Source organism: Phoenix dactylifera, chromosome 4, assembly GCF_051530095.1.
Source record: "Phoenix dactylifera cultivar Ajwa chromosome 4, Ajwa_hap1_PhDact_Kaust_v1.1, whole genome shotgun sequence".
NCBI lineage: Eukaryota > Viridiplantae > Streptophyta > Magnoliopsida > Arecales > Arecaceae > Phoenix > Phoenix dactylifera.
Genome location: NC_143193.1, coordinates 42,651,343 through 42,678,223, shown reverse-complemented (window position 1 = coordinate 42,678,223; position 26,881 = coordinate 42,651,343). Strand labels below are relative to the sequence as shown.

Genomic DNA, 26,881 nt, shown 5'->3' with positions numbered 1-26,881 from the left:
TATCCAAAATATCTTGAGCCAAGTCTAGAGACATTTAGACAAGATTTTTACCGAAACACTCAATTGAATTCATTAGTAAAATATAAGATATACTCAAATGCTTTGAGCTCATCAAATCAAATAGGGTTTCAATCAATCACTCCACAAACTCCTTTTCCTAGCAATTTGTCAATATATGACAAACTTGTATAGGCAAAGCATTTTCATTAATCATGAATTGATCTAAATGACTTCCATATTACTAGAGTTAGAATAAGAGTCAGCCAAACCCCAATTTCTCTTTTCTAAATTATCTACCAAGGACAAGCCCTCAGTTTTGGAGAGCCTCGGTTATCGAAACCCTACAAATTTTTTGATCGAAAACTAGCTTGATTGCCGTCATTTGAATGGGGCATTCCAAGATTCCAATAACTAAAAAAAAACCACTTATTGGAGGGTAGTGATATTTATACTTGAAAGCAACAACTTTTTTAAAATACATAAATTAAGAAATGCTACGAGTAAAAAATTGCCAAATTGCAAGGTTCATTTTAGTGGTAACATAAGAATCATTCTTTTTTTTTCTTCTTTTTTTCTTCTTTCTAAAAAAGAAAAGGAACACATCTTATTATTATTTATTATTATTATTATTTTGTATTTAATGAAGCTATAGTTTATTGCTTTATGCATTGCATTTTATTAAGAAGTAGGATAAAATATAGATTACCACAGACCAACAATAATAGTGTAGGTAGGCATATGTTGTTGTCATTGTTGTTAATAGTTTAAAAGTTTACATCCACAAAAAATATAGATATACATATTATACATGTAGGTACATACACATTATATATATATATATATATATATATATATATATATATATATATATATATATATGTGTGTGTGCGCGCGCGCGCGCACGCGCGCATATATATTCTAGTGTGATTATATTTAGAACCGAAGTTACAAAAAAATAAACATATGAACAATATTTCTGGATTTTCAGTGAGTTTGGTTGCTCTACATATTCTATTATATTCATACTTGGTATTTGGCATAAATTTTTATTCCATGAAGAATTTTGATTTAGCTGTAATCTAATTATACAATAAATAATCAATAATTATATATATATATATATATATATATTCAATTCTAGTTAATTCGGGTGGCCGCTCGGTTCTTTTTCCGGTGTGATGAACGGTCCGGCGTTGCTCATAAAACGGGGAACAGGGATTCGGAATGAGCGATCACTCATCGCTAAATCCCACTCTCCTTCCGTAATTCCACGCTCTTCTTCCTTTTCCTCCACGGTATCCGCCGAGGCACAGACGCCGCCGCCCGCAGAAGGCGGACGCCGGAGGGCGGCTTCCACCACCCCCGCCGTTCTCCCTCCGCGCCTGCGGCCCGCCGCCGGGATCGGGACGGAGCACCTTCCGTCATCGTATCAATTATTTACCTAGAGGCCACTCTGAACGCCGGCTTCAAACCATCCGGATGGAGGAGGAAACCTTCGATCCTGTGAGTCTTTAAAAACCCTTCTCTATCTCCTTCTGTTTGATTCGCCTCCGAGCAACCATAATTTCTGGAATATTTTCTCAGCTACTGATCATCTACGTCGCAGGAACTAATTTGTTCCATTTTCAAGCTGGTTTGGAGCAGAAGAGCAACCGAGAGGAATGAAAGCATTGAAGTGGTGGACGTCGAGGTATGATTTTGAATAGACTGGCAAGAATCTTATAGACGCTTGCTATGTATTTGCTATCTTGAACGAAATCCCCAAGGCTGTGTTTGGTTCGGGAAAAAAGTAGGATTAAGGCCTGGAATAATCTGATCCTGCCAAACAGGTGTATAGTATAGTAATAAGGGAGGAGTAGTTTTTTTGGTCACTTTATTGTTCCTGGAATAATTATTCCGAGGAGAAGATGGAATAAATTAGTTCTTAGATAAGACGACCTTTTATTTCTGCCTCCATTTTTCAGAAAACCCTCAGCTTAGAGTTGTTCAAAAAAAAAAAAAAAAAACCCTCCAAACAAGAAACAGAAAGAATTTGTAGAATAACTATTCCAAAAGGAAAAAAAATATTCATTAGTTTTGGACGATGCTGCGCAAAAGGTACCAGTCCATTTGTTTTTCATTTGTAAAGATGGAGTGATCCATCAACCATTTCGCTAAGAAAGATGAAAAGGTGTATTTCACACCCTTTTTTTCCGTGGCATACTAAGTACTTTCTTTGCTGATAGGAGCATATGGAATGGACTAATGTGCTTAAATGCTGCGGTATCAGGCAGGTTGTATGTAGCAGCTATGCATTTTCAGAACCCTTGTAATGGTTGCAATGGGAGTTTTATATTTAGATAACAATGCTGATAGGACATAGGAAGTCACTTGGGTATGATTTAAAAGACAGGCATGAAGATGAAGATAGAGAGGTAAATGCACAGCAAAATCACCAATGAATAAGATGCAAGTGCAGTCTATGAGTGACCATAGTTGAAGATTAGATGATCAGAATCATTATTGTCTATTTCCTCCCTCCTCCTTGACCACCACCACCACCATCGCCACCATCTTTTTCTTCGTCTTCTTTTTCTTACCAATTGCACTAGTTGTCACCTTCAATATATATTGCATGGTCTGACGAACCGGCCTGTACCGGCCGATTCGGATCGGTTTGGCCTGTAATCGGTACGCCAGAGTGGTGAAAACCGGTACGGGCCGAATCCAGTTGGAGCCGGAGAAGACGAAGAGAAGGAGAGAAAGAGAGAGGAAGAGAGGGAGGGAGGAGAGGCCTCTGCCGCCCGCGGAGGGCTGCGGGGGGCCGGCGGAGGCCGGGGTGGTGGCGGAGCTCGCAGGGGCGCGGCGGAGGCCGAGGCCGAGGCTGCGGTCGTGTCTCCTGTTTTAAAAGAAATAGGGATGTGGCAACAGAAAAAAAATTAGGAATTTGTAAGTGAAGTCGGCAAAACGGTAGTCGACTTCACTTAAAAATCCTCAAATTAAAAAACCGAGGCCGCGTCCTCGGGCTCCCCCGCCCCTCCGCGGCCCTCCGCGGGCGGCCTCTCCTCTCCTCCCTCCCCCCCCCCCCCCGCTCGCTCTCTCGTTCTCTTCGTCTTCCCCGGCTCCGGCGGGGAAGAGTGTTCTGGTTCAGTACCGGTTTAAACCGGTCCGAACCGAAATCATGCCGGTCCGGTAGGCAATCAGTACGCCTACCAGTACCGGTACGACGAACCTTGATATATTGTCTTATTATTTGTATCAAAAGCTTAAATTAATTTGTGGAGACATGTTGTGAAGGTCTCACTTGAAGTGTGAAACAAGAAATGGATGCTAAAGTTTACTTGGATAGAAAGAATGAAAAATCATCATCTGTCATGCCCCGAACTCAGAGCATAACAGACGCCGCATACCTGCATGGCGGACCATACAAGCATGCAAGGCTATAGATCATATCAAAGCAATAATTTTTGAAAATTAATTAAATCAAGATCTTATACAAATAATTCTTACAATCAATTGTTCCAAAGTGATATAAGTCAACATATGCTTAACTATTTATTCAAATCAAATAAAATGTTCTAACCAGTCTAAATAATCTAACTAGAACTCAAAATATCTTCAGAAGATCTAATGCACTCTTCCAAGATCCAAGCAATCATGAATCTGGATCTGAAAAATAAAAAAAGAAGAAATAATGAGCTATACTAGCCCAGTAAGCAACATAACACTCCAAAGTAGGGTTTAAGTATGCCAAATAATTAGTTAAAGAGCAAGATATTGACTGAGAATAAATCAATTCTCGAATAATGTATATGTCTCTATTAAAGTTTACTATTATTTTCATAAATTGATACTAAAAATCCAACTTTAGGCTATGACCATGTAACCCAGTAGCATGGGTCAGAATGCATAAAGTACCAAATATCACTATTCTTAACCGTTGGTGGTTTCAGTGTCCAAGACAGGGCCGACGAATAATCTCCATTGGCGGGCCAGATCGTAGCTGTGCTGAGAATACATATATATGAAACAAATTTCATAATTTATCCAGTCATATTTTTCAAATTTTATATATTTTAACACATAACATTAAAAAAAACTTTACTATTGTAACAAAAATATGCCTGACTCGTTTGGCCAAGTATAAAACAAATATAACAATTATATTCAATAAACTAATTATCTTTTTACCAAAATTTGAAAAATATACTTTAAAGCAATAGGTTCCTTACCTCTTCTTGCTTCAAAATCATATTTGAGTTAGGCGGGTCAGATTTTCTATTTTAATATTATTAAAATATCATTAATTTATCGTTATCTTAGCCGTCAAGCAAAGCTACAAATTAAAATACTATTGGACAATACGACCTCATGTCCAAATTAGGGTGAAGGAAAGGGAGGTCAAACAAGGGCAGTGCATGGGTTGGTTTGAACAAGGTGAACTAAACTGATCAAGATGAGCTATGATTTAAGTGGCTCAATAAAAGTTAAGAATAACCAAATTTTTGGGGTAACCTGACAAGGTTGAGGAACAGAGTCGGTATGCCGCCCGGGTACTAGAGTAGTTCAGGGCCTTCACCTAAGGGTCAACTTAGATCTGAGTAAAGAGAGTCAGGGCTTTGAACTACGATCTTTGGGCCTGGCTTAGAGAGAGAAAGAGGAAGAGGAGGGAGAGTTTCAGTTTGCGTTCGATCAAAGGTTTGGGTTTGGTTGTCAGTTTGGGTTGACCTAGTCAAGAGAGATAAAAGAGGATTTGAGAGATTAAAGAGGATTTGAGAGCTTAATCTATAAATAAATAAATAAAATAGAAAGAAAGAAAGAACTAGAGGAGGAAGAGTAGGAAGAGAAGGAAGAGAGGAGAGGAGACCGAAGAAGGGTGGGTGCCAGGGATCTGGTGGCCGAGCAAAGAGGAGCCAGCAGCGGCGGCGTAGCCTTGGCGATGACGTCCAAGGACCCCGGCTGCGGCCGGAGATGGTGGTGACGGTCGGTGGGAACCGTCGTGCTTAGCCAAAATAGAGAAAGAGGAGGGACAACGCCCCTAGTTACCTCGATGGCAGCTTCTCGGCCAAGAAAGAAGCAAGAGGGGTGAAGAAGCTCTCCGGCGAGCTGTAGTGGCGGCGGCTATCGACTGCGGTGGTGGATTTGGGCGGATTCCAGTGATATAAGTCTCGAAACAGAGAAACAGGGCAACAAAAAAAATAGAGAGAGGAGACTTTAGGCGGTGGTGCTTGGCCAGGGTGGCATGCCGGCCACCAAAGGAGGAAGGAGAGAGCTTCATAGTGGATCGAGTGGAGGAGAATTGGGGTTTTTATAGAGGATTTTAGGGAAGAAGATACGCTCGGCTTATCGGCAGATCCGACCGGTTGTTCGTTGGTTGCAGCGGCCCGACGAATCCCCACTAGCCACGGCTAGGGGCGGTGTTATCCCAACGGCCTAGGAATCGAGCAGAGGAGGAACACATCCTCCTATGTTTCAATCCCAAAATTTTTTGAATTTTTTCGATTGAAGTTGGTGGGCATTACCGACTTCAATTTAGGATGGGCCCAATTAGGCCGATTCTCACATCATCATCATAATCTTCATCTTCTTCTTTATCTACTTCTACTTCTTCTTCTCTTCTTCTTACCAGTTGCACGAGTTGGCTCCCTCTAGATATCTTATTATCTGCAATGAAGGCTTAAATTAATTTGTCAAGCTATGGTGTTAAGGTCTCATATGAAGTGTGAAACAAGAAACAGATGCCAAAGTTTACTTGGATTGAAGGAATGCAACATTTTGTGAGGAAGCTTGTTCTAAAAGGAGATCTAGATGTATATAGAATTAATCTTCTCTTTCATCCAAATAGATGAGACATCTCTTGTTGGTTTGATTATATAGTGAATATGAATAAATGCAAATTCAAAATTACAAAACAACATTTTGGAAATCACGTTAGAAAAATGATTCATGATGGGAATTTTGTAACAATAGGTGATACTTGATAGAGTAAAAGGTTTGGAAGCATTATGGCTAGAATGTTGACCAAGGATGACATCTGTATCTTTTTTGTTGAGTTAAAGGTTTTAGCATTGAAGTCTAAGCCAAGATGTTGAGTGAAAATGCTTGTTTTGTATCTGACAGTAATGATGAGCATGAAAAACCAAAATATGCAGTTGTCTTATACATATAGTTGGATCTTCAACCATGAAATTGCTTTCAGACCAATTATCATGAACATCACATCAAATTATCCCACATTCTTGACCTGAATCTTTCAGAAACTCGCCAAACTGATTACCTCTTTGGCTTTATTTGACCGCTTATATTTTGCTGAGGACATGTGCTACTTCCTTTGATTGCTAACATCTTTTGTTAGGATGCAATCATCCAATGTTATCATGGAAGTTTATTCTCTTGGGTCTTTAAAACAATATTAAGAATTTCCCACAATAATTTTTTTGTTTTATATTAGTTGCTAAGAGGCAGAGGATATAATTTTGTGGTAGTACTGATGGATGTGTGCTTGCTGCCATTTTGTCGGAAATTGCATCTTTCACATCCTGATGTTGCTGTACTGAAGATAATAAGAGTTTATTGGAACCTATTTTAGATCTTGACCTCTGTTCGCATACTTTTGTTATTGCTATTTCCATGAGCATGTAGAATTAAATAGAATCAAAATAGTTTTCACATTTTCGATTTTATTTCTTCTGTTTTAGTGATTCAGAATTGTATTGCTTTCGTGTTCGTACTGATATTGTTACCTAAAGGAACGAAATATTGAATTGGTTAATTGCTGAACATGTAATATTTGGTCTAAATGCAATCTTCTTGGGAGGGTTTAAACACCATTACCTGATATGGAGTTTGAATGGGTAAAGTTTTGGGTAGGGAGAATGTTCAATAAGGAATCTTATGTGAGATTTGCTGCCTTTGTCATGTAATCTAGAGTATTTTAGATGCATCATGATTTGGTACAGCTGATGGAAATTGGCTGCTCCTTTTGTTAGCCGTCCTACTTGGCTATGGAGATCTGGGTCATAATATAGCTCAGACACAAACAATTATGAACCTATTCATTTTGAATGACTGAGCCATTTGTGTTTGTGGTAAGGCATCACTACCCAGTATGCTACATTAGGGGTCATACAGAGAAGAAGCCTCCTCTGAGACACCATTTTGGGCACTTTGTGGTTCAACCGTTGAATCTGATTGTTATACATGTTGGTATGTTCTGTGTAACAAAGCTCAAAGGGAGAATGATGATGTAGGAGCTAAATGTGGTGCAAGTAAAATTTCTTCCTTCTTTTGTGGTTGCATGAGCACAGGAGGCCTACCCTGATTTGGTTTTGACACTAAGATCTCAACCTTTGAAATCATTCATATTTGGTTCCCAATGGAAAGATAATTGCTTAAACCTAATCTTAAGTATAAAAAATATGCGTACCATTCACCAATATCAGGTATGAGACCATGCAAGTATAAAAAAAGATTTATGGCCGAACTGACCCTGATTCCCACAACTACGTTTGTGAAAATAGCTTGTTCTCTATTGAGATAGGTTTGTTTCTCACATTTTCTATATTTTGAATTATTCGGTTAACCATATTGTAATACCTTAAAAAGCCAAAGTTAGAGTTCAAGAAGTTGGTTAAAGCAGGATCTAAAAGAAGTTTCGTCTTTTATTTTTTATTTTTTCCCCTTTTTTTAATGCTTTCTTGTCATGACACCCCTGTAAAGCACATTCCTATCCCCCTCAGCGAATCTAGGGGCCTGATGCAACACCTTGTTCTTGTTCAAACAGAGAACTGTGACTATCTAGTTTTCCTATTGCTTATCGTTCAGTTGTTAGTAAGATAGATATGAACTTTGCAATTTCATTCTGTTCCATGGTTATTTTTGTCGAAAAACTGCCCACATGCTTAAATAAATCTTCTATTTGCAAGAATTTCTGACTGAAAAGTCTCTTTTGTGGCCTTCGTCTTTTTGGCATTAAAGCTTTTGAGTCACCACTTTATATTATGATATTGATGATTTAATGTGACTAAATTGTTGGTAACTAGATACTGATGGATCAAAGATTTGCAAGATAGAGCATCTATTTTTTCTATTCAAGAAGTGGTATGATCATGTTTATACTGTTCAATTTTTGGAACGATAATGAAAAGAGCTATCATATAAAAAATTAGTATTAATCTAACTTGATGCTTAAGAAGGTTTATATGACAACAGTTTGAGAACTTACATGTGCATTTTGGGCACAGAGAGGATGATGAGGAGGTGGATGTTTTGCAAACTCTAGAAATACAAAATTAAATATGAAGACATTAATGAATTCAAAATTGACAGTAATTGACTGCTAACTGATCATGGACCAACGCGGTCTTACTTGGGATGGAGGTTGGTTGAAAAGGAATATTCAAATATGTCTGAAGGGTCTAAAAAGAGAATATAGGCATTAAATAAGATCTGGGTGAAAAAGTAGTGTTAGTAAGCTTGCTATGGAAGGGGATATAAGTTAAGTTAGGATTAATTGGCGTAGCTTTTATAAAGCAAACCCAGTTATAAGAGACATTTTGGTGGAACTAGGTACTGAACGATGCTGATTACATAATACCAAAAAATAAACATTATGATGAAAGTTGACCATGATAGAACCAAGGTAGAAGCAGAAGAAACTTGATATGATAGTGGTTAGACACCATAGGCATGTAATATGTGGTGTTGTCTCTTCTGTTGAAGGTTTAGGCTGCTAACTGTTAGGCAAGATGTAATATTACATATTGAAAGGCTTCACCATTTTTACCAGTAATGTAGTAATGCTTTGGAAGTATTTTGAATATATGCTTGAAAAGGTATGATATTTTGACACCCTATTGAGTTGAAGTCTTTGGTTGCATTGATAGAGCAAGGTGTCAAGAAATCTATCAAGAGAAAATTATTTCTATATTTAATGGATGCGTGCTCCAAATGTACATGTAGCAATCTTATGTAGCAGACTAGGCCTGCTGTTGGACAACTGACTTTGACCGAAATCAGCAACTATTCTCTTCTGGTAACACTACCTGCAAAATTAACTTGCATCCATTTAAAACTTAAAGAACTTGCTTGCTCTTTTAACTTTTTTTTTTATTATCAAAATTTATTAAAGACTTGTATTGTCGCTACGAAGATCCATATGCCTCTATGGTTTCTAACAATTCCACTTAGAATGATTCACTTTTTATGGTCAAAATTTCCAATCTTACTCCATAATCATTATATAATAGTTCTAGAGACTTTTGGAGATATTTTTGTCGATAAGTCTAGTCTATATTCTTTTCTTATATTTGTTGACAACCTTAGCGTTATATTTTTTATCTTATTATAGGAAGATGTGAACTTTCATCATTTGCTAGTTCAATTGACTGTCATTGCTGCGTATGATGCTGGTTCCCTCAGATATTCCTTTTCTTCTGGTATAGATGATGTTACGGGGGAACTTAGCCACCATGCCCCACGTGACCGGCACGCGCGCCCAGGAAGACTACGGCAGCCCCTTGATCCAGCAATCCGACCCCGAGTCGGACATCTTCGGCTCCGCAGCCCGACCCCGAGTCGGCTGCCCCTTGATCCAGCAATCCGACCCCGAGTCGGACATCTTCGGTTCCGCAGCCCGACCCCGAGTCGGCTGCCCCTTGATCCAGCAATCCGACCCCGAGTCGGACATCTTCGGCTCCGCAGCCCGACCCCGAGTCGGCAGCCCCTTGATCCAGCAATCCGACCCCGAGTCGGACATCTTCGTCTCCGCAGCCCGACCCCGAGTCGGACATCTTTCGACAACGACAGGCTATTTCCCAGAGGCACGCCGCGGCCCTCTGCTCCACTACACCTAGCAACGGTCGTATCCGGCGCTGCTCCACGATCCCCTGTAACAGCCGTACAAAGCGGAGCTCCACTACGCCCTGTTATGGCCGTACCCAGCGCTGCCCCACGACGCCCTGTAACGGCCATGTCAGTGGCAGCTCCATCGTGCTACACGATGACCAACCCCCCAAAAGGACCCCCCAGCCTGGTATATAGGCGGCTGGGGGGAGAAGGGGGAGGGTAAGCAAGAACTTCCAGAGCATTCTCCTACTTGCTACTATTATCTTTCCTTCTCCTCCAATCTCCTCTGACTTGATCGTCGGAGGGCCCCCACTACCCCAGTGGTGGTGCGAGGCTTGCTTGCAGGTTTTCCGGTGGAAAGTGGAGCGCAATCAACACCAACCAAGGCAACCCAAACGGAACCCCGTTCACACCGCTGTGCCAATCGTTCTCGGTTTGGACCACCAGCAACAGTTGGCGCTAGAGGAAGGGACGAATCTCAGAGCGATCGTAATGGCACGGCGAGGTGGTCGTGGAGCTTCCAATGCCTCCGGTCGCGGGGCCTCTCGCGCCTCCGGCCGGGAGGCCGCTGCGTCTCCAACACATTCTCAGCAACACTCCACCGTTCCACCCCCCATTCAGATGGTCGAAGCCGCTCAGTTCGACCAGTTAGCCCAGCAGGTTCGTACCCTCGCGGAGGCAGTGCAGAACCTGCAGGGTGTGATGTCTCGAGCGCCGCAGCGGGCCCAGAAGCCGCTGCTCCCTGAGCGCTCGCCTGTCCTCCTCAACCCGCGCTCCTTCCTCTCCCATGGGGAGGAGCGCCGGCGCGAGGAAGATTCTCGAGCACGGTCCATTCTGCCGGGACCTTCCCATCGGAGCTGCGCGGGGTACGAGAGGCCGGCCCGGGCGCGTTCCCAGACCCCCCAGTCCTCAAGGAACCCGCGCTCCAGTCGGTCCCCCTCTCGGTGCTCCTTGTCTCCCACCCATCGGTCGTGCTCCCTGGACCGGCGGGTGGACGATCTCCACCGACAACTCCAGGTCCTGAAGGGCCACTCCAAAGATCCCTTCGCCGACTTGGAGATCTCCTCCCAGCCGGCGCTTGCCTCGAGGATCCTGCGGACCCCGAATCCGCCGGGGTTTAAAATGCCGGCGATCGAGCCCTATGACGGGGGGGCGGACCCGCGGGATCACATCGAGAGTTTCAGGACCCTTATGCTCCTCCACGGAGCATCAGATCCTCTCCTCTGCAAGGCCTTCCCGGCGACCCTCCGTGGCCCGGCAAGGGTGTGGTTCGCCGGCTTGGAGGCTAACTCAATCCAGTCCTTCGACCAGTTTACTCGCCTCTTCATCACCCATTTCGCCGTCAGTAGCCGGCGGCGACTGGTCTCCGACTCCCTCTTTGATGTCCGGCAAAACGAGGGAGAAAGCTTGCGGGATTATCTTACCCGCTTCAACAAGGCTACGCTGGAAGTCCGGAACCTGAGCCAGGAAGTGGCTCTTTCAGCCCTGAAGCGTGGCTTCCGAAAGGGCAGACTCACCTTCTCCCTGGACAAACGCCTGCCGCGGAGCTTCCCGGAGCTGTTGTCCCGGGCGAACCAGTATGCGGACGCCGAGGAGGCGGCCGCCCACCGGAGCAAGGAGGCCGCCGAGATCCCTCCAAAGCTCGGGAAGAAAAGGCGAAAAGAGGCACGCCAGAGGAGGAGCCCGACGCCTCAACGTCGGCGCAGGAGCCTGTCGCCGGCGAGGAACCACGGCGCCCTACGCCCTCGTTCTCCGCCCCGACGTTTCAACCGGTACACTCCTCTCCTGACTCCCCGGGCCCAGATCCTCATGGAAATCAAGGGGCGGGAGGACCTCCCGGTCCCGAGACAGATGAAGAAGATTCCTGGGAGGAGGCCCTCTCGGGCGTACTGTGAGTACCACCGGGACCACGGCCACGACACCGAAGACTGCTTCCAGCTTCGGGACGAGATCGAGGCTCTCATCCGTCGAGGGCGTCTCGGTCGATATGTGAACGACCGACGTCCCCCCGCAGACCCGCGTCCGGCCGACCCGGCCCCTCAGGAGCCTCGGGAGCAGAATCGACCCGTTGCGGGCGTGATCCACACTATCACTGGGGGCTGCCCCCGGCCCGAGAGGAACGTAGGGGGCTCGACTGAAGCGTCAGGGACAGCCGTCGCGAAGAGGCAGAGGGTCGGTAATGTAATCACTTTTTGTGATGAAGATGTAAAGGGGGTTTAGACCCCCCACGATGACGCCATGGTGATCTCCCTCACTATGGCAAACTATGATGTAAGGCGTGTTCTTGTGGATAGTGGAAGCTCAGCTGATATTTTGTTTTACGAGGCCTTCCAAAAGATGAGCTTGTCCAGACAATTGTTGCACAAAACATCCACCCCCTTCATAGGATTCACTGGTGACGCTATCTCGGCCGAAGGTGTCGTTGAGCTGCCTGTGACTGCGGGCGTTGCACCCGCAGAAGCCACGGTGCGGCTCGGGTTCTTGGTCGTCCGTGTTCCCTCGGCCTACAACGCTATCCTCGGACGACCCGAACTGAACGCCCTTCGCGCGGTGGTCTCTACGTACCACTTGCTCATGCGGTTCCCCACGGCGGCCGGGATTGGAGAGGTCCGAGGTGACCAACCGACCGCAAGGCAATGTTTCCTAGCAACTCTCAAAGGGAAGAAGCCCGTAGAAGCCTTAAGCGTCGAGTCCCTCGACGCCAGAGACGAGGTGGCCTTGCGGCACGGGGAGCCGGCCGAGGGTGTGATCGAAGTTCCCCTCGAGGAAGGTCGCCCGGACAGGACGATCCGGGTCGGCGCCAATCTCGACCTGGGAGCTCGGGCCCGGTTGGTGGAATTCCTCCGAGCCAATGTCGATGTGTTTGCCTGGTCGGCGGCCGATGTACCTGGGATCGACCCGGAGGTCATTTCTCACGCCCTCAACATCGACCCGACCCACCGACCGGTAAAACAGAAGAAGAGACATTGTGCCCCGGATCGGATCCGAGTGGTCGACCAGGAGGTAGACAAACTCTTGGAGGCAGGATTCATAAGGGAGGTCAGCTATTCCGAATGGCTGGCAAATGTCGTACTTGTCCGGAAGGCGAGCGGAAAGTGGAGGATGTGCGTCGACTACACCGACCTGAACAAGGCATGCCCCAAGGATAGCTTTCCGCTTCCGCGGATAGACCAACTGGTCGACGCGACTTCCGGATATCAGCTGCTGTCTTTCATGGACGCCTTCTCCGGCTACAACCAGATAATGATGGCTCCACAGGACGAGGAGAAAACTGCCTTTATAACAGACCGGGGGCTGTACTGTTACAAGGTAATGCCCTTCGGTCTGAAGAATGCTGGCGCCACTTACCAGCGCCTCGTCAACAAAATCTTCAAAGAGCAAATCGGCCGGAACATGGAGGTGTACGTGGACGATATGCTGGTGAAGAGCCGCCATGCAGACCAGCACATCGCGGATCTGGAGGAGACTTTCGCCACCTTGCGGAAGTTTCACATGAAGCTGAACCCAGCGAAGTGCGCCTTTGGCGCTTCGGCCGGGAGGTTCCTCGGTTTCATTGTCAACCAGCGGGGGATCGAAGCCAACCCGGACAAAATCAAGGCCATCCAAGATATGTCCCCTCCGACCAAAGTGAAGGAGGTTCAGGAGCTCGCTGGGAGGGTCGCCGCGCTCGGACGATTTGTGGCAAAATCGGCCGAACGCTGCCAACCTTTCTTCAAGGTGTTGAAACGCCCGAAAGACTTCCTCTGGACGGCCGAATGTCAAGCAGCATTCGACCAGCTCAAGGAATACTTGGCGTCTCCTCCCCTGCTGTCCAAGCCGCAAGAAGAGGAGATGCTCTACCTCTATCTGGCGGTCTCCCCAACTGCAGTCAGTGCGGTACTGGTTCGGGAAGAGGCAAAGCTCCAGAAGCCTGTGTACTACATCAGCCGGGTCCTACGGGATGCCGAGACGCGGTATACGAAGGCTGAAAAGATCGCCTTCGCGCTGCTGACCGCGACCAGGAGGCTTCGTCCCTATTTCCAGGCCCATTCTGTCACCCTCTTGACCGATCAACCGCTGCGGCAGATCCTCAGCAATCCAGAGAATGCGGGACGGCTGGTGAAGTGGGCAATAGAACTTGGTGAGTTCGACATCCGCTACCAGCCCCGACCCGCCATCAAGGCCCAGGCGCTCGCGGATTTCCTCGCTGAGTGCACGGTGCAGGAGGCGGAACCTAGGTCGCCGGAAACACCCAGCCTCGACCTCCCGATTTGGACGCTTTACATCGATGGGTCGTCGAACCCCGAAGGTGGAGGGGCCGGGCTGGTCCTTACCAGTCCAGATGGAGTGATAGCCGAGTATGCCTTGAGGTTCGAATTTCCAGCGACCAACAACGAGGCGGAGTACGAGGCCCTAGTCACGGGACTCAAACTCACCAAGGAGCTCGGCATCCGGCGCCTGAAGGTCTTCACCGACTCCCAGCTGGTGGTCGGGCAGGTCCGTGGGGAGTTCGAAGCCCGGAACCCGACCATGCAGAATTACGTCCGGAAGGTGCAAGCACTCATTCCCGACCTCGGCAGTGTCGACATCCAGCAGGTCCCAAGAAGTGAAAATGCTAGGGCCGACAGGTTGTCCCGCTTAGTGAGCGCAGACGCGCACAACTTGTCGAGGGCGATCTACCTGGAGACCCTGGATGCCCCGAGCATCGGCGAGGCTGGAGCGGTGATGGCGATTGATCCGGAGCCGTCTTGGATGGACCCGCTTGTCGCCTACCTCGCCGAAGGGATCCTCCCTGAAGACGAAGATCAAGCTCGGCGACTTGTTATGAAGTCCGCCCACTACGTACTCTATGAAGGGAGGCTGTATCGGACCTCGTTCACCGCCCCCCTCTTAAAGTGCCTCCGCCCCTCGGAAGTGACCTACGTCCTCGGCGAAGTCCACGAAGGCGTTTGCGGATCACACTTGGGGGCTAGGTCCTTGGCGCACAAGATCATGAGGCAAGGCTATTATTGGCCTACCTTGTTGGAGGACTCAAAGGATCATGTACGGAAATGCGACGCCTGCCAGCGCCACGCCAACGTCCAGAGAGTCCCTTCTGTCCCCTTGGCGCCAATCACTGCACCCTGGCCTTTCGCCCAGTGGGGAATGGATATCCTCGGACCATTCCCCGTCGCTTCAGCTCAGCGGAAATTTTTGATTGTTGCAATCGACTACTTCACCAAGTGGGTGGAGGCAGAGCCGCTGGCCACTATCACGGAGGCGCAAGTCCGGAAGTTCGTGAAGAAGAACATCATTGTCCGATTTGGGGTACCTCGGGTCCTCATCTCGGATAATGGTCGACAGTTCGACAACAAGCATTTCCGTGACTTCTGCGAGGAGTTTGGGATCGAGCATCGGTTCACATCTGTGTCGCATCCCCAAACCAACGGCGAGGCCGAGGTCACAAATCGGACAATCCTCCAAGGAATCAAAGCGCGAATCGGTCGGACGGGGCAAGCTTGGGTCGAAGAACTCGAGAACGTCCTTTGGGCGTATCGGACCACGCATCGGACCCCTACCGGGGAGACGCCTTTCAACCTAACCTATGGCACGGAAGCCGTTGTCCCCGTGGAGCTCGGACTCCCCTCACCTCGGGTGGCCGCGCACCGACCCGAGGCCAATTCGGAGCAACTCCGAGGAAACCTGGATCTCTTGGAAGAAGCAAGGGAAATGGCGCAGGTTCGGATGGCGATGTATCAGCGGAGGGTGGCCCGATATTACAACTCCAAGGTCCGACCGAAGCTTTTCAGAATCGGAGATCTGGTGCTAAGGCGAGCTAAAGCATCTCAACCTGCGGAAGGTGGGAAGCTAGCGCCAAATTGGGAAGGCCCGTATAGGGTTCGCTGGGTAAACCGACCTGGCTCCTACCAGTTGGAGGCCCTAGATGGTCGAGAAATTCCAAGGAGCTGGAATTCCGCTAACCTGCGGATGTATTACCAGTAGAACGACAATGCCAGAAAGACAGTTCAAAAATGTATAACACTTTTCATTTCAATAATTTCTGGTTACAATGGCGTGCTCGTGTGATTACAAGGAATTCTCAGAGGGGAATTAGGGTGTAAAGAAAGTAAAGAAGAGGTGGAGACTCCGACGAGCTGAAGATCTGGGATCTCGAAACCTCCATCCGAAGCGGCTGCAATCCCGCCGGAAGTGGGTGCTTCCAACCGGAGGCACCATCGGCGTCTCACGAAGAAGACGAAGAGCCGGCGCGGATGAAGAAGAAGTGGACGAAGGAGAAGTCCACACTGCTCCTACCCAGAGGCGCCATCCACGCCTCACGAAAAAGACGAGGAGCCGCCGCAGACGAAGCTCCCGCTGCCTCCAGGGGAACGCCACCTCCAAGGGATATTCCGGTCCTCCCCAGTGTTAGGAGAGAGAAGGAATACAAGGGAGAAGAGCATATGGAGGCGCGGTCCCGGATCAAGCGCCTGGTGCGGAGCTCAATCGGGAGGCCGAACTTCAAGGAGGGGAGACGTGATCCCGGATGAAACGCCTAGAGCGGAGTTCCGCCGGGGAGAACCTCCTTGTTGATCCCAGATGAAACGGCTAGTTGGCGGAAGTCGCGAAGGGCGCGCCTCCCGTTCCTTCGATAGGGGTCTCTCAACCATGCGCCGGAGAGGAGGCCCACGATCCATGGCAACCTGAACAGCTCCGGCTTGGCAGGCTCCATCGCACCTGCACCTATATTTATAGCCAAACTGCGGCCCCCCGGTCGTTCCGCTGCGGGTGGCTCCAATAAATGCGGGCGCATTGAATCCGGAGCCGATCCGGCTCTCGAGGCGTATCTTCCCGCGATTTCCTAAGCGTTATTCTCCTTAATCGCATTCTTTGTGCAGGACACTCCGGGTGGCCTGTACCCCTAGGTCCACATATCTCCGCTCGCGCCCAGGCCGCATCCGCCTCGAAGAACGCGCGTATCGCGGCCGCTTAACTGACACTCCTCGCAAGCAGCAACTGGCGATCCGATTTCCCAGGTAACCCCTCAATTAGCATTTAATGCCCATCTGGTGTTCCCCAGGCGACGCTTGGAGAGGAGGAGAAACACGATCGCAGCTGGCCACGGAGAAATCCCGTCGGGCGGCAAGCGCCAGGCGCACGACCAGCGAACGGAATTTTCCGAGGCTCGGCCCTCGGATGCCAGGCTAACCCGATGATCATCCCGGGAGCAGACTAGCCTGAAGCCCCGACCGGTCGCCTCGGCTTGCGCCAGCCTTGGCCGACCAACGAGCGGAATTTCCCGAGGCTCGGCCCTCGGATGCCAGGCTAACCCGATGATCATCTCGGGAGCAGACTAGCCTGAAGCCCCGACCGGTCGCCTCGGCTTGCGCCAGCCTTGGCCGACCAACGAGCGGAATTTTCCGAGGCTCGGCCCTCGGATGCCAGGCTAACCCGATGATCATCCCGGGAGCAGACTAGCCTGAAGCCCCGACCGGTCGCCTCGGCTTGCGCCAGCCTTGGCCGACCAACGAGCGGAATTTCCCGAGGCTCGGCCCTCGGATGCCAGGCTAACCCGATGATCATCCCAGGAGCAGACTAGCCTGAAGCCCCGACCGGTCGCCTCGGCTTGCGCCAGCCTTGGCCGACCAACGAGCGGAATTTCCCGAGGCTCGGCCCTCGGATGCCAGGCTAACCCGATGATCATTCCGGGAGCAGACTAGCCTGAAGCCCCGACCGGTCGCCTCGGCTTGCGCCAGCCTTGGCCGACCAACGAGCGGAATTTCCCGAGGCTCGGCCCTCGGATGCCAGGCTAACCCGATGGTCATCCCGGGAGCAGACTAGCCTGAAGCCCCGACCGGTCGCCTCGGCTTGCGCCAGCCTTGGCCGACCAACGAGCGAAATTTCCCGAGGCTCGGCCCTCGGATGCCAGGCTAACCCGATGGTCATCCCGGGAGCAGACTAGCCTGAAGCCCCGACCGGTCGCCTCGGCTTGTGCCAGCCTTGGCCGACCAACGAGCGGAATCTCCTGAGGCACGGCCCTCGGATGCCAGGCTAACCCGATGATCGTCCCGGGAGCAGACTAGCCTGAAGCCCCGACCAGTCGCCTCGGCTTGCGCCAGCCTTGGCCGACCAACGAGCGAAATTTCCCGAGGCTCGGCCCTCGGATGCCAGGCTAACCCGATGGTCATCCCGGGAGCAGACTAGCCTGAAGCCCCGACCGGTCGCCTCGGCTTGCGCCAGCCTTGGCCGACCAACGAGCGGAATCTCCCGAGGCACGGCCCTCGGATGCCAGGCTAACCCGATGATCGTCCCGGGAGCAGACTAGCCTGAAGCCCCGACCGGTCGCCTCGGCTTGCGCCAGCCTTGGCCGACCAACGAGCGGAAGTTCCTGAGGCCTAACCCCCGGAGCCTGGCTTAGCGCCAGAAGAATTTCAAGAGTCGGGAGTCAGCGAGACGCTACCAAGAGTTAAAAAAAAGAAGGACGAAAGTGAAATGAAGAAACTTTATTTGCATTAACTTTCATTGTTTCAGGGCCGAGACCCATACAACTTGGCAAAACGCCAACACACAAAGAAAAGAACGAAAATACAGAAGGTCAGCTTGGAGGAACCCCCGGGTCGGGAACGCCGGCCACGTCCGCAGGGGGTAGGGAGACGGTTGGAGAAGCAGCAGGCAATGGTGCCGGAGGGGAGTCGAGAAGGGAGATCCCACTCAGGTCAATTTCGGGGTACTTAGCCGACACCCTTGCCAGGCCTTCCTCGAAGCCTAAGACAAAGGAGTCGGACCCCGCGTCCGACATGTCACGGACGAACTCGTCAGACTGACGATAGGCCTGTACCGCCTCCGACATATCACGGGTGAACTCGGCGGACTGACGATAAGCCTGTACCGCCTGACGCCCGATCTCCGCACTCTTCTCGGCCAGCGCCGCCTCTGCCCGCTCCATAATCTGAGCCTTCGCCTCCAAGACCTTCGCCACAATCCGGTCGTCTGCCTCGGAGGAGACCCTCAGCAGATCAGCCTGAGCCTCCTTGTGCTTCGCCTCGGCAGCAATGCGAGCAGCCTCAGCCTCCTCCAGGCGCGAATGAAGCTCCTGGTCGCTTGCGCGGGACTTCTCCAAGGCCGACTCCAATTCGCCCACCTTGGCTTCAAGAGACCGGGTTCGGTTGCGAGCATTGTCGGCTGACCGCTGGGCCTTCTCCCACCTCTCCCGGTAGTCGGCAGCCTTTCGGGACTGTTTCTCGGCCCGCTCCTCCGCCTTCTTGATCTCGCCCTCGAGACCCGAGGCAACCTTGAGTTGCTCCTGAGCCTCCAACAGTTGCTTCTCGAGGGTGACGAAGCCGAGTGCCCGCTCTTCGGCCACCCGGAGCCTCATCTCGAGGTCCCTGGTCGTCCTCCCCGCCGCAGCCTGACCTCCCTCCTCTACTGCCTTCAGTTGGCTCTCGGCCCTCGCCAGAAGCCTCGCCTGTTCCTCGTAGCACTCCTCCAGGCGGATCATGTACTGGGCGAGCTAAGAGATAGGAAAAACGAGGGCGTCAGGCGGGGATCAACAGAGCCTATAAATGATGAAAGCGACCGAAAGAACACTCACCGACATGAGACAGACGCAGCTGGCAGCCCCAACGTTAGGGACCCTCATCTCCCGAACCTGCCTGCGGTCCTTCTCCAGCAGTACCGTCTCGATGAGGCTTCGGGCGCCGGCGAAAGTGAAGGCCGACCCCGACTTCTCCCCGGAGTCGGACGGTGGTTCTGCAGCCTTACCCTTACCCATCGCTTGGGGAAGAGTCATGCTGACCATGCTCGGGGCGGGGACCGCCCCTGGAATTGACAGGGTCCCGCTCGGCCGGGGCCTCGGCGCGTCCCTCCTCATATCATCCGGAGCCGACCGAGTCAAAGGCTGGGCTGGGGACCGATCACGTCCGACCCGTCCATCTCGGCCGCGCCCGGGTGATGCCTCCGGAGAAACGGTAGTCTCGGCATCGGAGGGCTGATACAGCGTCAACTCCCGGTCCGCGCCCGCGGCGTCCCCCTGATCGGTGGGTCCGGACCCGTCTGTCGGCGTCGGAGTCGCCTGCCGGCGGGACTTCTTCGCCGGTGGGGCCCCGCTCGGAGGAGCTCGTTTCTTTCTCCGGACTGCTTCCAGTAGGGACGTCCTACCAACAGCCGTTGCCTTGTCCGACCGCATGACGTCGTCGATCTCTGCAAAAAGGACGAGGTGGTCGGAGGTTGAGAAACTGAAGGAAAGAACGAGACGAAAGAGGAGAAAAGAGCTAAAAAAAAGAAATGGTGGCGGGCTCACGGTCAGTGGGGACCGAGCTCAGACCAACGTTCACCAAGGTATCCTCGGAAATAAGGCAAGCCACCGAGGGGAGCCGGCCCTCGGCAACCAACCCCTTCAAGACGGCGACGCCATCGGATTCCTCCCTCGACAACCTCGATAGGCCAATCGGGGACTTCATCGGCGTCTCCCAGGTAGCCCTGATTCCCCAAGAGGGATCTGCGTCAACGAAAAAAAAACGCTCCTTCCAGCCGTGAATGGAGGAAGGAGCCTCCTTGATGAGGCCGCACCCTCGCCGCGCTGCAAAGCACCACCACCCTTTGTCCTGGGGGTGGCCGCTCAGGCCGTAGCATTCCCAAAAGACATTCAGGGTGGCGGGAACCTCGTGCATGCGGCAGAGAACCTGGAAGGCCGTCAGGGCGCGCCATGAGTTCGGCACCAGTTGCGTCGGCGCCACTCTTAAACCCCGAAGCACCTGCACAACTAAGTCCGAGGGGGGAAAGCGAAACCCAGCCTGAAGAATGCCCTCGTTGATGGCAACCTTCCCTGGAGGAGGATGGGACATCCTCTCCTCAGGCCCCGGGAGCGTAACATTGCAGGCCTCGGGAAGGTGGTATCGAGCCACGAACCTATCTAGGTCTTCAGCGACCAGCTCCGACTTAATGCGGTCTGCTCTCACTTCGCCCATCCCTAATGGCCAGTGAATCTACGGTCAGGACGGGGTCAAGAAGGGGGAAAGGACCGGAACGACTGGAGTACCCTAATACAAAAGGAGAAAGTATGGAGAGCCTTAAATTGAAGAATGGGGCAACTCACCGGAAGAAAAGGAAGAACGGCTCCGAGAACGTTAAAGGAGGAGCAAGCGAACAGTCCGACGGCAATGGCGGCAGCGCAAAGGAGAAACTCGGAGATGTCTGTAAAGAGAGAGGCGGACGGAGGAGGGCCCCCAGTTAAATAGGCGGAAAGGTGGGTGACGCCACGGTGAGGACGCCTGGCTGCCGAAGGGTCGCTCGCGCCCCAAAGGCGAATCGACGCCATTAAGGAGGGATGTCCGCCGAAATCCTCAGACTGCCAGGTCAGCAACAACCGCCATACGCCATAAAGAAGGCGGGGAGCTCGAAGCGCGCGCGCCTCTCCGAGGGATGGCGGCAATCACGAAGCATCACTCCCTTCACCCGTTCCCCTTCTGGTTCCAGGCTCGGAAGTGGGGGGCTACTGTTACGGGGGAACTTAGCCACCATGCCCCACGTGACCGGCACGCGCGCCCAGGAAGACTACGGCAGCCCCTTGATCCAGCAATCCGACCCCGAGTCGGACATCTTCGGCTCCGCAGCCCGACCCCGAGTCGGCTGCCCCTTGATCCAGCAATCCGACCCCGAGTCGGACATCTTCGGTTCCGCAGCCCGACCCCGAGTCGGCTGCCCCTTGATCCAGCAATCCGACCCCGAGTCGGACATCTTCGGCTCCGCAGCCCGACCCCGAGTCGGCAGCCCCTTGATCCAGCAATCCGACCCCGAGTCGGACATCTTCGTCTCCGCAGCCCGACCCCGAGTCGGACATCTTTCGACAACGACAGGCTATTTCCCAGAGGCACGCCGCGGCCCTCTGCTCCACTACACCCAGCAACGGTCGTATCCGGCGCTGCTCCACGATCCCCTGTAACAGCCGTACAAAGCGGAGCTCCACTACGCCCTGTTATGGCCGTACCCAGCGCTGCCCCACGACGCCCTGTAACGGCCATGTCAGTGGCAGCTCCATCGTGCTACACGATGACCAACCCCCCAAAAGGACCCCCCAGCCTGGTATATAGGCGGCTGGGGGGAGAAGGGGGAGGGTAAGCAAGAACTTCCAGAGCATTCTCCTACTTGCTACTATTATCTTTCCTTCTCCTCCAATCTCCTCTGACTTGATCGTCGGAGGGCCCCCACTACCCCAGTGGTGGTGCGAGGCTTGCTTGCAGGTTTTCCGGTGGAAAGTGGAGCGCAATCAACACCAACCAAGGCAACCCAAACGGAACCCCGTTCACACCGCTGTGCCAATCGTTCTCGGTTTGGACCACCAGCAACAGATGATATAAACAATTAACATAGTCACTTTCATCTCCTTGACCATAGCATGCTTCCACTATTTTAACTGCTGTTTTCTGTTGGTGTTGCCACCAGAAACTGTTTTTATTCAGTGTTCTTGTTATTGTTAAGCAAGGGAGAAATGGTTGAACTTGCCATGCATACAGCCACCATTGCAATGTTATCTTAATCATAGGGTCTAGCACAATGTTGGCTGAAAGAAGAGGAGCAATACAAGGTCACTAGCTTGGGTTCTTAATTTCTATTGCTTATATATCAGCATGGTATCTCTAATGAAACTGTCCATTTTATGTCCACATGATGATTGTAAGGGGTATCTAGAACACTTTTTTTTTGTTTTAGATAATTATCATAGTTGATGACCAATGGTTTTTAATTTAAATGCCCATGATTTATTTTGCATCCATAGCTTTAATCTTGTCCAGATGTTATTAAGTCTCTCTCTCTCTCTCTCTCGCACACACACACAGACACACATCCACAAAAGCACGCATGCAAACACAAACGCACACAAATACACACACATACAAACACATTTATATATATAAATGAGGGTAATATATGAATAATTTCAATGTGAATTTCTTGTGAATTTGCAGGTAGGTGACAGAACAAAAAAGAATCGACAAACTACTGGTATTTTTTATGTCTTTTTTAAATATAGAAAATTGCTTCCTGTTTAATGACGTTTTTTTTTATCGTAATATGTTTTGAAAAAAAAATTATGGTCAGTCTCTTGCTAGCCATAAATGAGTATTTCCTGTTAACTTGAGTAGATCATTACCTGATTTGAAATAGTTATCTATGTGGATTTCATGCTTATATCCTTTTTTTAGGTTTTTGTTATTTTTACATTATGTTATGGTATCTATGTAAAAGAAACACTGTTATCTTATTATTTAGCACCTTCATTAGCCAGAATATTACAATGACTTTAGAGCCTTTAGGCTCTAGCCAGAGATGGCCCTCTGAAATGAGCACATGTGCAACCAGTGAAGATTTTTAGTGATCTAACAAGAAAATTTTTATTTCTTGGCCCAGGAGGTCAAACACTGGATGCTATATCAGTAAGGCTTACTTTTCTAGGTTATTGTTGTATCATGTTAATAATTCATGTTTTATGACGAATTCAGTAGTAGTGCTGCACAATATTTCAAACTTTTGTTACTTCATTTGTAGTTATTGATTGGGGTTTCATTAAACTAAACTATTGGCATATAACCATTCCTTTCTCCATGCAGCTAATTCAAATGCTCTAAAGCTTAGTTGTGAACTCATTCGCATTTTTGTCACAGGTGTGAATATTAAAGTAATTTATATATTTGTGTTTCATTTGTAAGGTAGTATTCTCAGATATGCTACTTCCATTAATTGAGAAGTTTCTTTTCTTGACAGAGGCTGTGCAGCGTTCTGGTATGATAGCTGAAGCAGAGGGTATTAATAAAATTGAACCTACTCATTTAGAGAGAGTACTTCCACAATTGCTTCTGGATTTTTAAGGTATTCCCTTGCACCGATGACAATTATAATTGTCTAATTGCACCAACAGAAAACTTCCTGTGATCTCTTAAATATTTGGTGCTTGTGCTTTACAGATTGAGAATCTGAACCACTAATCATAATCTAGACATCTGACAACACATATGGAACAAAATTCAGTTAATTTGATGTTGAAGCTTCTGTAACTACAAAGGAAATCAATGTTGTCCACTACTAAAATTGTCCACTTTGTTACGACATGATACTCAAGCGGGAAATCTCTAAAACATCTAATTTTTAGTGTCTAGGTATTTTTGATACTGAGGACTTTTGAATTTGGATATTTCAGTATTGATTCTAAACTAGTAGTGGTGTGGATTTTTTGTATTATATGCACATACACACTTTTGGGTGAGAGGGGTGGGGGGTGGGGTAGAGGCGTGGTCATTGAGGGAGAGCCGGGAGGGAGAGAAATTGATAGCTTGCCTCTTTTTTATTTGTTACTCTACTTCAATACACAATATAGCATATTACACATAGAGTTATGATCAAACCATGGTTCGATGTATAGGCCTGAACCGGATGGTACAAGGCATACTATACCATACTGATATCCGGTATGGGAGGTGTACCGATACCCGGTATGTTTAAAAGATTCCGTATTGTACCATATTGACATAGTACTAGTGTGGCATTAGTACGACGTTCGGTACCAAGACAATGAATTTTGGATCAAACTATAATATGATGTAATTATGCCTTTATTTTGTACTTATTTAGTAAAACTCTTACAATGTTTGAATGTTAATCTAGTAAGTTAGAAGATCCAATCTTGCTTGAGGTAAATACATTAAACTAGTGACATCTACAAGCCAAGTCAAATCAGTAAAGTGAATATCCAAGAGATGAAAGCTGTTTTTTAGTGCATTTCAAATGCTGACCAATATAAGTTGGTTAAGCATTTAGTCTTACATACAACAGGTTCCTTGTATATTGGTGTCTCTTCGGAAAATATAGATGGCACAGAAAAATGTTTAAACAACAAATCGAATGTTTCAAGTGGAGGGAGTTGAGATGATGCTAATATTTTTCCCTTAGGATTACACGAATAATACTCCACAAAAGGAAGAAGTCTGATAAAATACAAGGTGCAATGTGCAATGCGGACGGATGGTGTCATAGAAGAATGTGAAGTACTAGATGTTTATATGTGTTGATGGACTTCCTTTCAAATAGTTATCTATACTATTACAATGATTGAAGCTTCAACGATCCAACCCTTACTGACTACAACAGTTTTTTGTTGCTAGACCTTTTCTTTCTGCAACTAGATTGCCCTTCCTAGAGTTCCAATACAACTAGAAAAGAGAAAAAATAATTATTGAGAAAGAGAAGAATAAAATGATTAGGGTCTCGATAAACTAGTAAACCTCTAAAACAAAATTTGCCGTCTCGATATCGGACTTCGTACTGGTGCCACACTAGCACAGTGTTGCTACGATACGGTACGAAATATTTTTTTGCATACTGAGTGTCGGTACGCCATCTATACCGGATATTGGTACTGAACCGGTATGCTATGGTATGCCCTGTATCGCTTGGTTCGAGCCGATACAACATACCATGCTCTAGAATCATATTCCAGAAACTGCCTTAGAATCCATGTATCTCTAATCATGACCTTCAAATGTTAGAGCAAGTGTCCTAAGTTCTAAGTTGTCTGCTTTCCTCCCTCCCCCTTAGATTCCCCCCAGCTACTCATCTGGCCTATTTTCCCCTCTCATATTGTACTCTCTTCTCAAGACGCGTGCATATCATATGCTAAATACTATTCTTATGATAATTATTAGTCTGGTTTTATGAGAATCAAAATCTTTCATCTTTGCTATTTTTTTAACAGAAAATTCTTTGGTATCACTCAAGGAAAGAATAATTATAAAAAATTATAAAAAACAAAGTGACAGGGCCGAAAATTGACATCTCAAGAACAATGCCAATAAGACATTTAAATATTGACCAAAAAAAATTATCAAATATATTTTCTTGGTTCTAAGAAAATTGCAAGGCTTGCCGTACCGGTCGGTACTATACCGTACCATACATACCGTACCGTATCAGATATACCGTATTGTATCGGTACTGAATTGGTATGTAGTCTCGTATCGTTCTAATACTCGGTACATCTTGCCATCTTGTATCGTACCGCGTACCAGTATTGTAATAAAATGGTATCGGTATGAGGTCCGATATTGATGGCGAACTTTGGGAAATAGAAATATTCCATCTCTATTGTGCTTGAAAAATGAATAGGAGATGTTTGGCTTATGGATGATCAGTTAATCAAACCAGCTAATGCTCCTTTTTCTTTACACTTTTCTTGTGTGTTGGTTGTTCATTGTGTGCAGCCGCAAAGCTGGAATTCTTGAATATTTTATTTAAGCAAAAGTTCATAATCTGAAAAATAAAGAAGTGAAGTTTTGGAATATGATGTAGGTTGGAATCAAGAGGACACCATGATTAAAAACATTACGGCATTAGAAGAGGAATCATTAGAACAAAATATATATGAGATGATCACAGAAAATAGAGGTTAGAAATATATGAGATGATCAGCTTTAGGGAAAATAAAGGTTAGAAAAACCTGGAAAAAGTTTTGACTAAAAAAATTAAATCAATGGAGAATAATTGCATATTTTCCAGAAATTTTTGATGCCGAAAACTGCATGATTTTATAAATTTATTTGTTGTATCACAAATCTTCTTCCCTCTTTGCTGCTGTTATTTCATGATTTGTAATGAAGCAAAATTTGCAGCTGTTGATGGCGAAATCAGAAGGGCACTTTGAGGCTGGACACTAGAAAGAAAAGCCCATCTTTTGTTTTCAGTCAGCCTGGAATTCCATTGTCAGACTACCTACGTGGATTTGGACTAAGCTGCAAGTCCTCCATCTGACCGAGTCTGCTGGTTGATCAGTTGTCCCGGTGGCTGGAGGAAAATAATTGGAGGATGACTTTGTTAAAGTAGAAAAGACTTAGATCCTATATATTCCTCGGTTTTTCTCTAGTTTAAAGGAGGAAGCTGAATGACTTCATTGATTAAATACTTGCCCTGCTAAAAACTATGGTTATTTTCACCGGTTATGAGAGAATTATGAATGTGTTGCGGGTAGTTTAAAAACTAGATTAGTCGTGGCTTCAACAGTCTCGGTCTACTGAAAATGAGAATTGTTGAACAGTTTTGATTGACCCATCTTCAC

At 48.2% G+C, this 26,881-nt stretch overlaps 1 protein-coding gene across 3 annotated transcripts; it reads left to right on the top strand.

Annotated features, from left to right (window-relative positions):
- The first annotated feature begins 1,168 nt into the window (after positions 1–1,168).
- On the top strand, positions 1,169–26,793 carry LOC120107624 (centromere protein X). 3 transcript variants are annotated; one of them, XR_005509335.3, is made up of 6 exons: positions 1,169–1,503; positions 1,607–1,690; positions 22,746–22,782; positions 23,388–23,441; positions 23,526–23,646; positions 26,439–26,793. XR_005509335.3 is itself a non-coding variant. In XM_039120977.3 (6 exons), exons 1-5 carry the CDS (start codon positions 1,480–1,482, stop codon positions 23,643–23,645), a joined length of 303 nt encoding a protein of 100 aa, XP_038976905.1. In that variant the 5' UTR covers positions 1,184–1,479; the 3' UTR covers position 23,646; positions 26,439–26,793. The 3 variants fall into 3 exon arrangements, 2 of the variants coding, with proteins under 2 accessions (XP_038976906.1, XP_038976905.1); XM_039120977.3 differs by having other exon boundaries at positions 1,184–1,503; positions 23,542–23,646; XM_039120978.3 differs by lacking the exon at positions 23,388–23,441 and having other exon boundaries at positions 23,542–23,646.
- Positions 26,794–26,881: the final 88 nt, after the last annotated feature.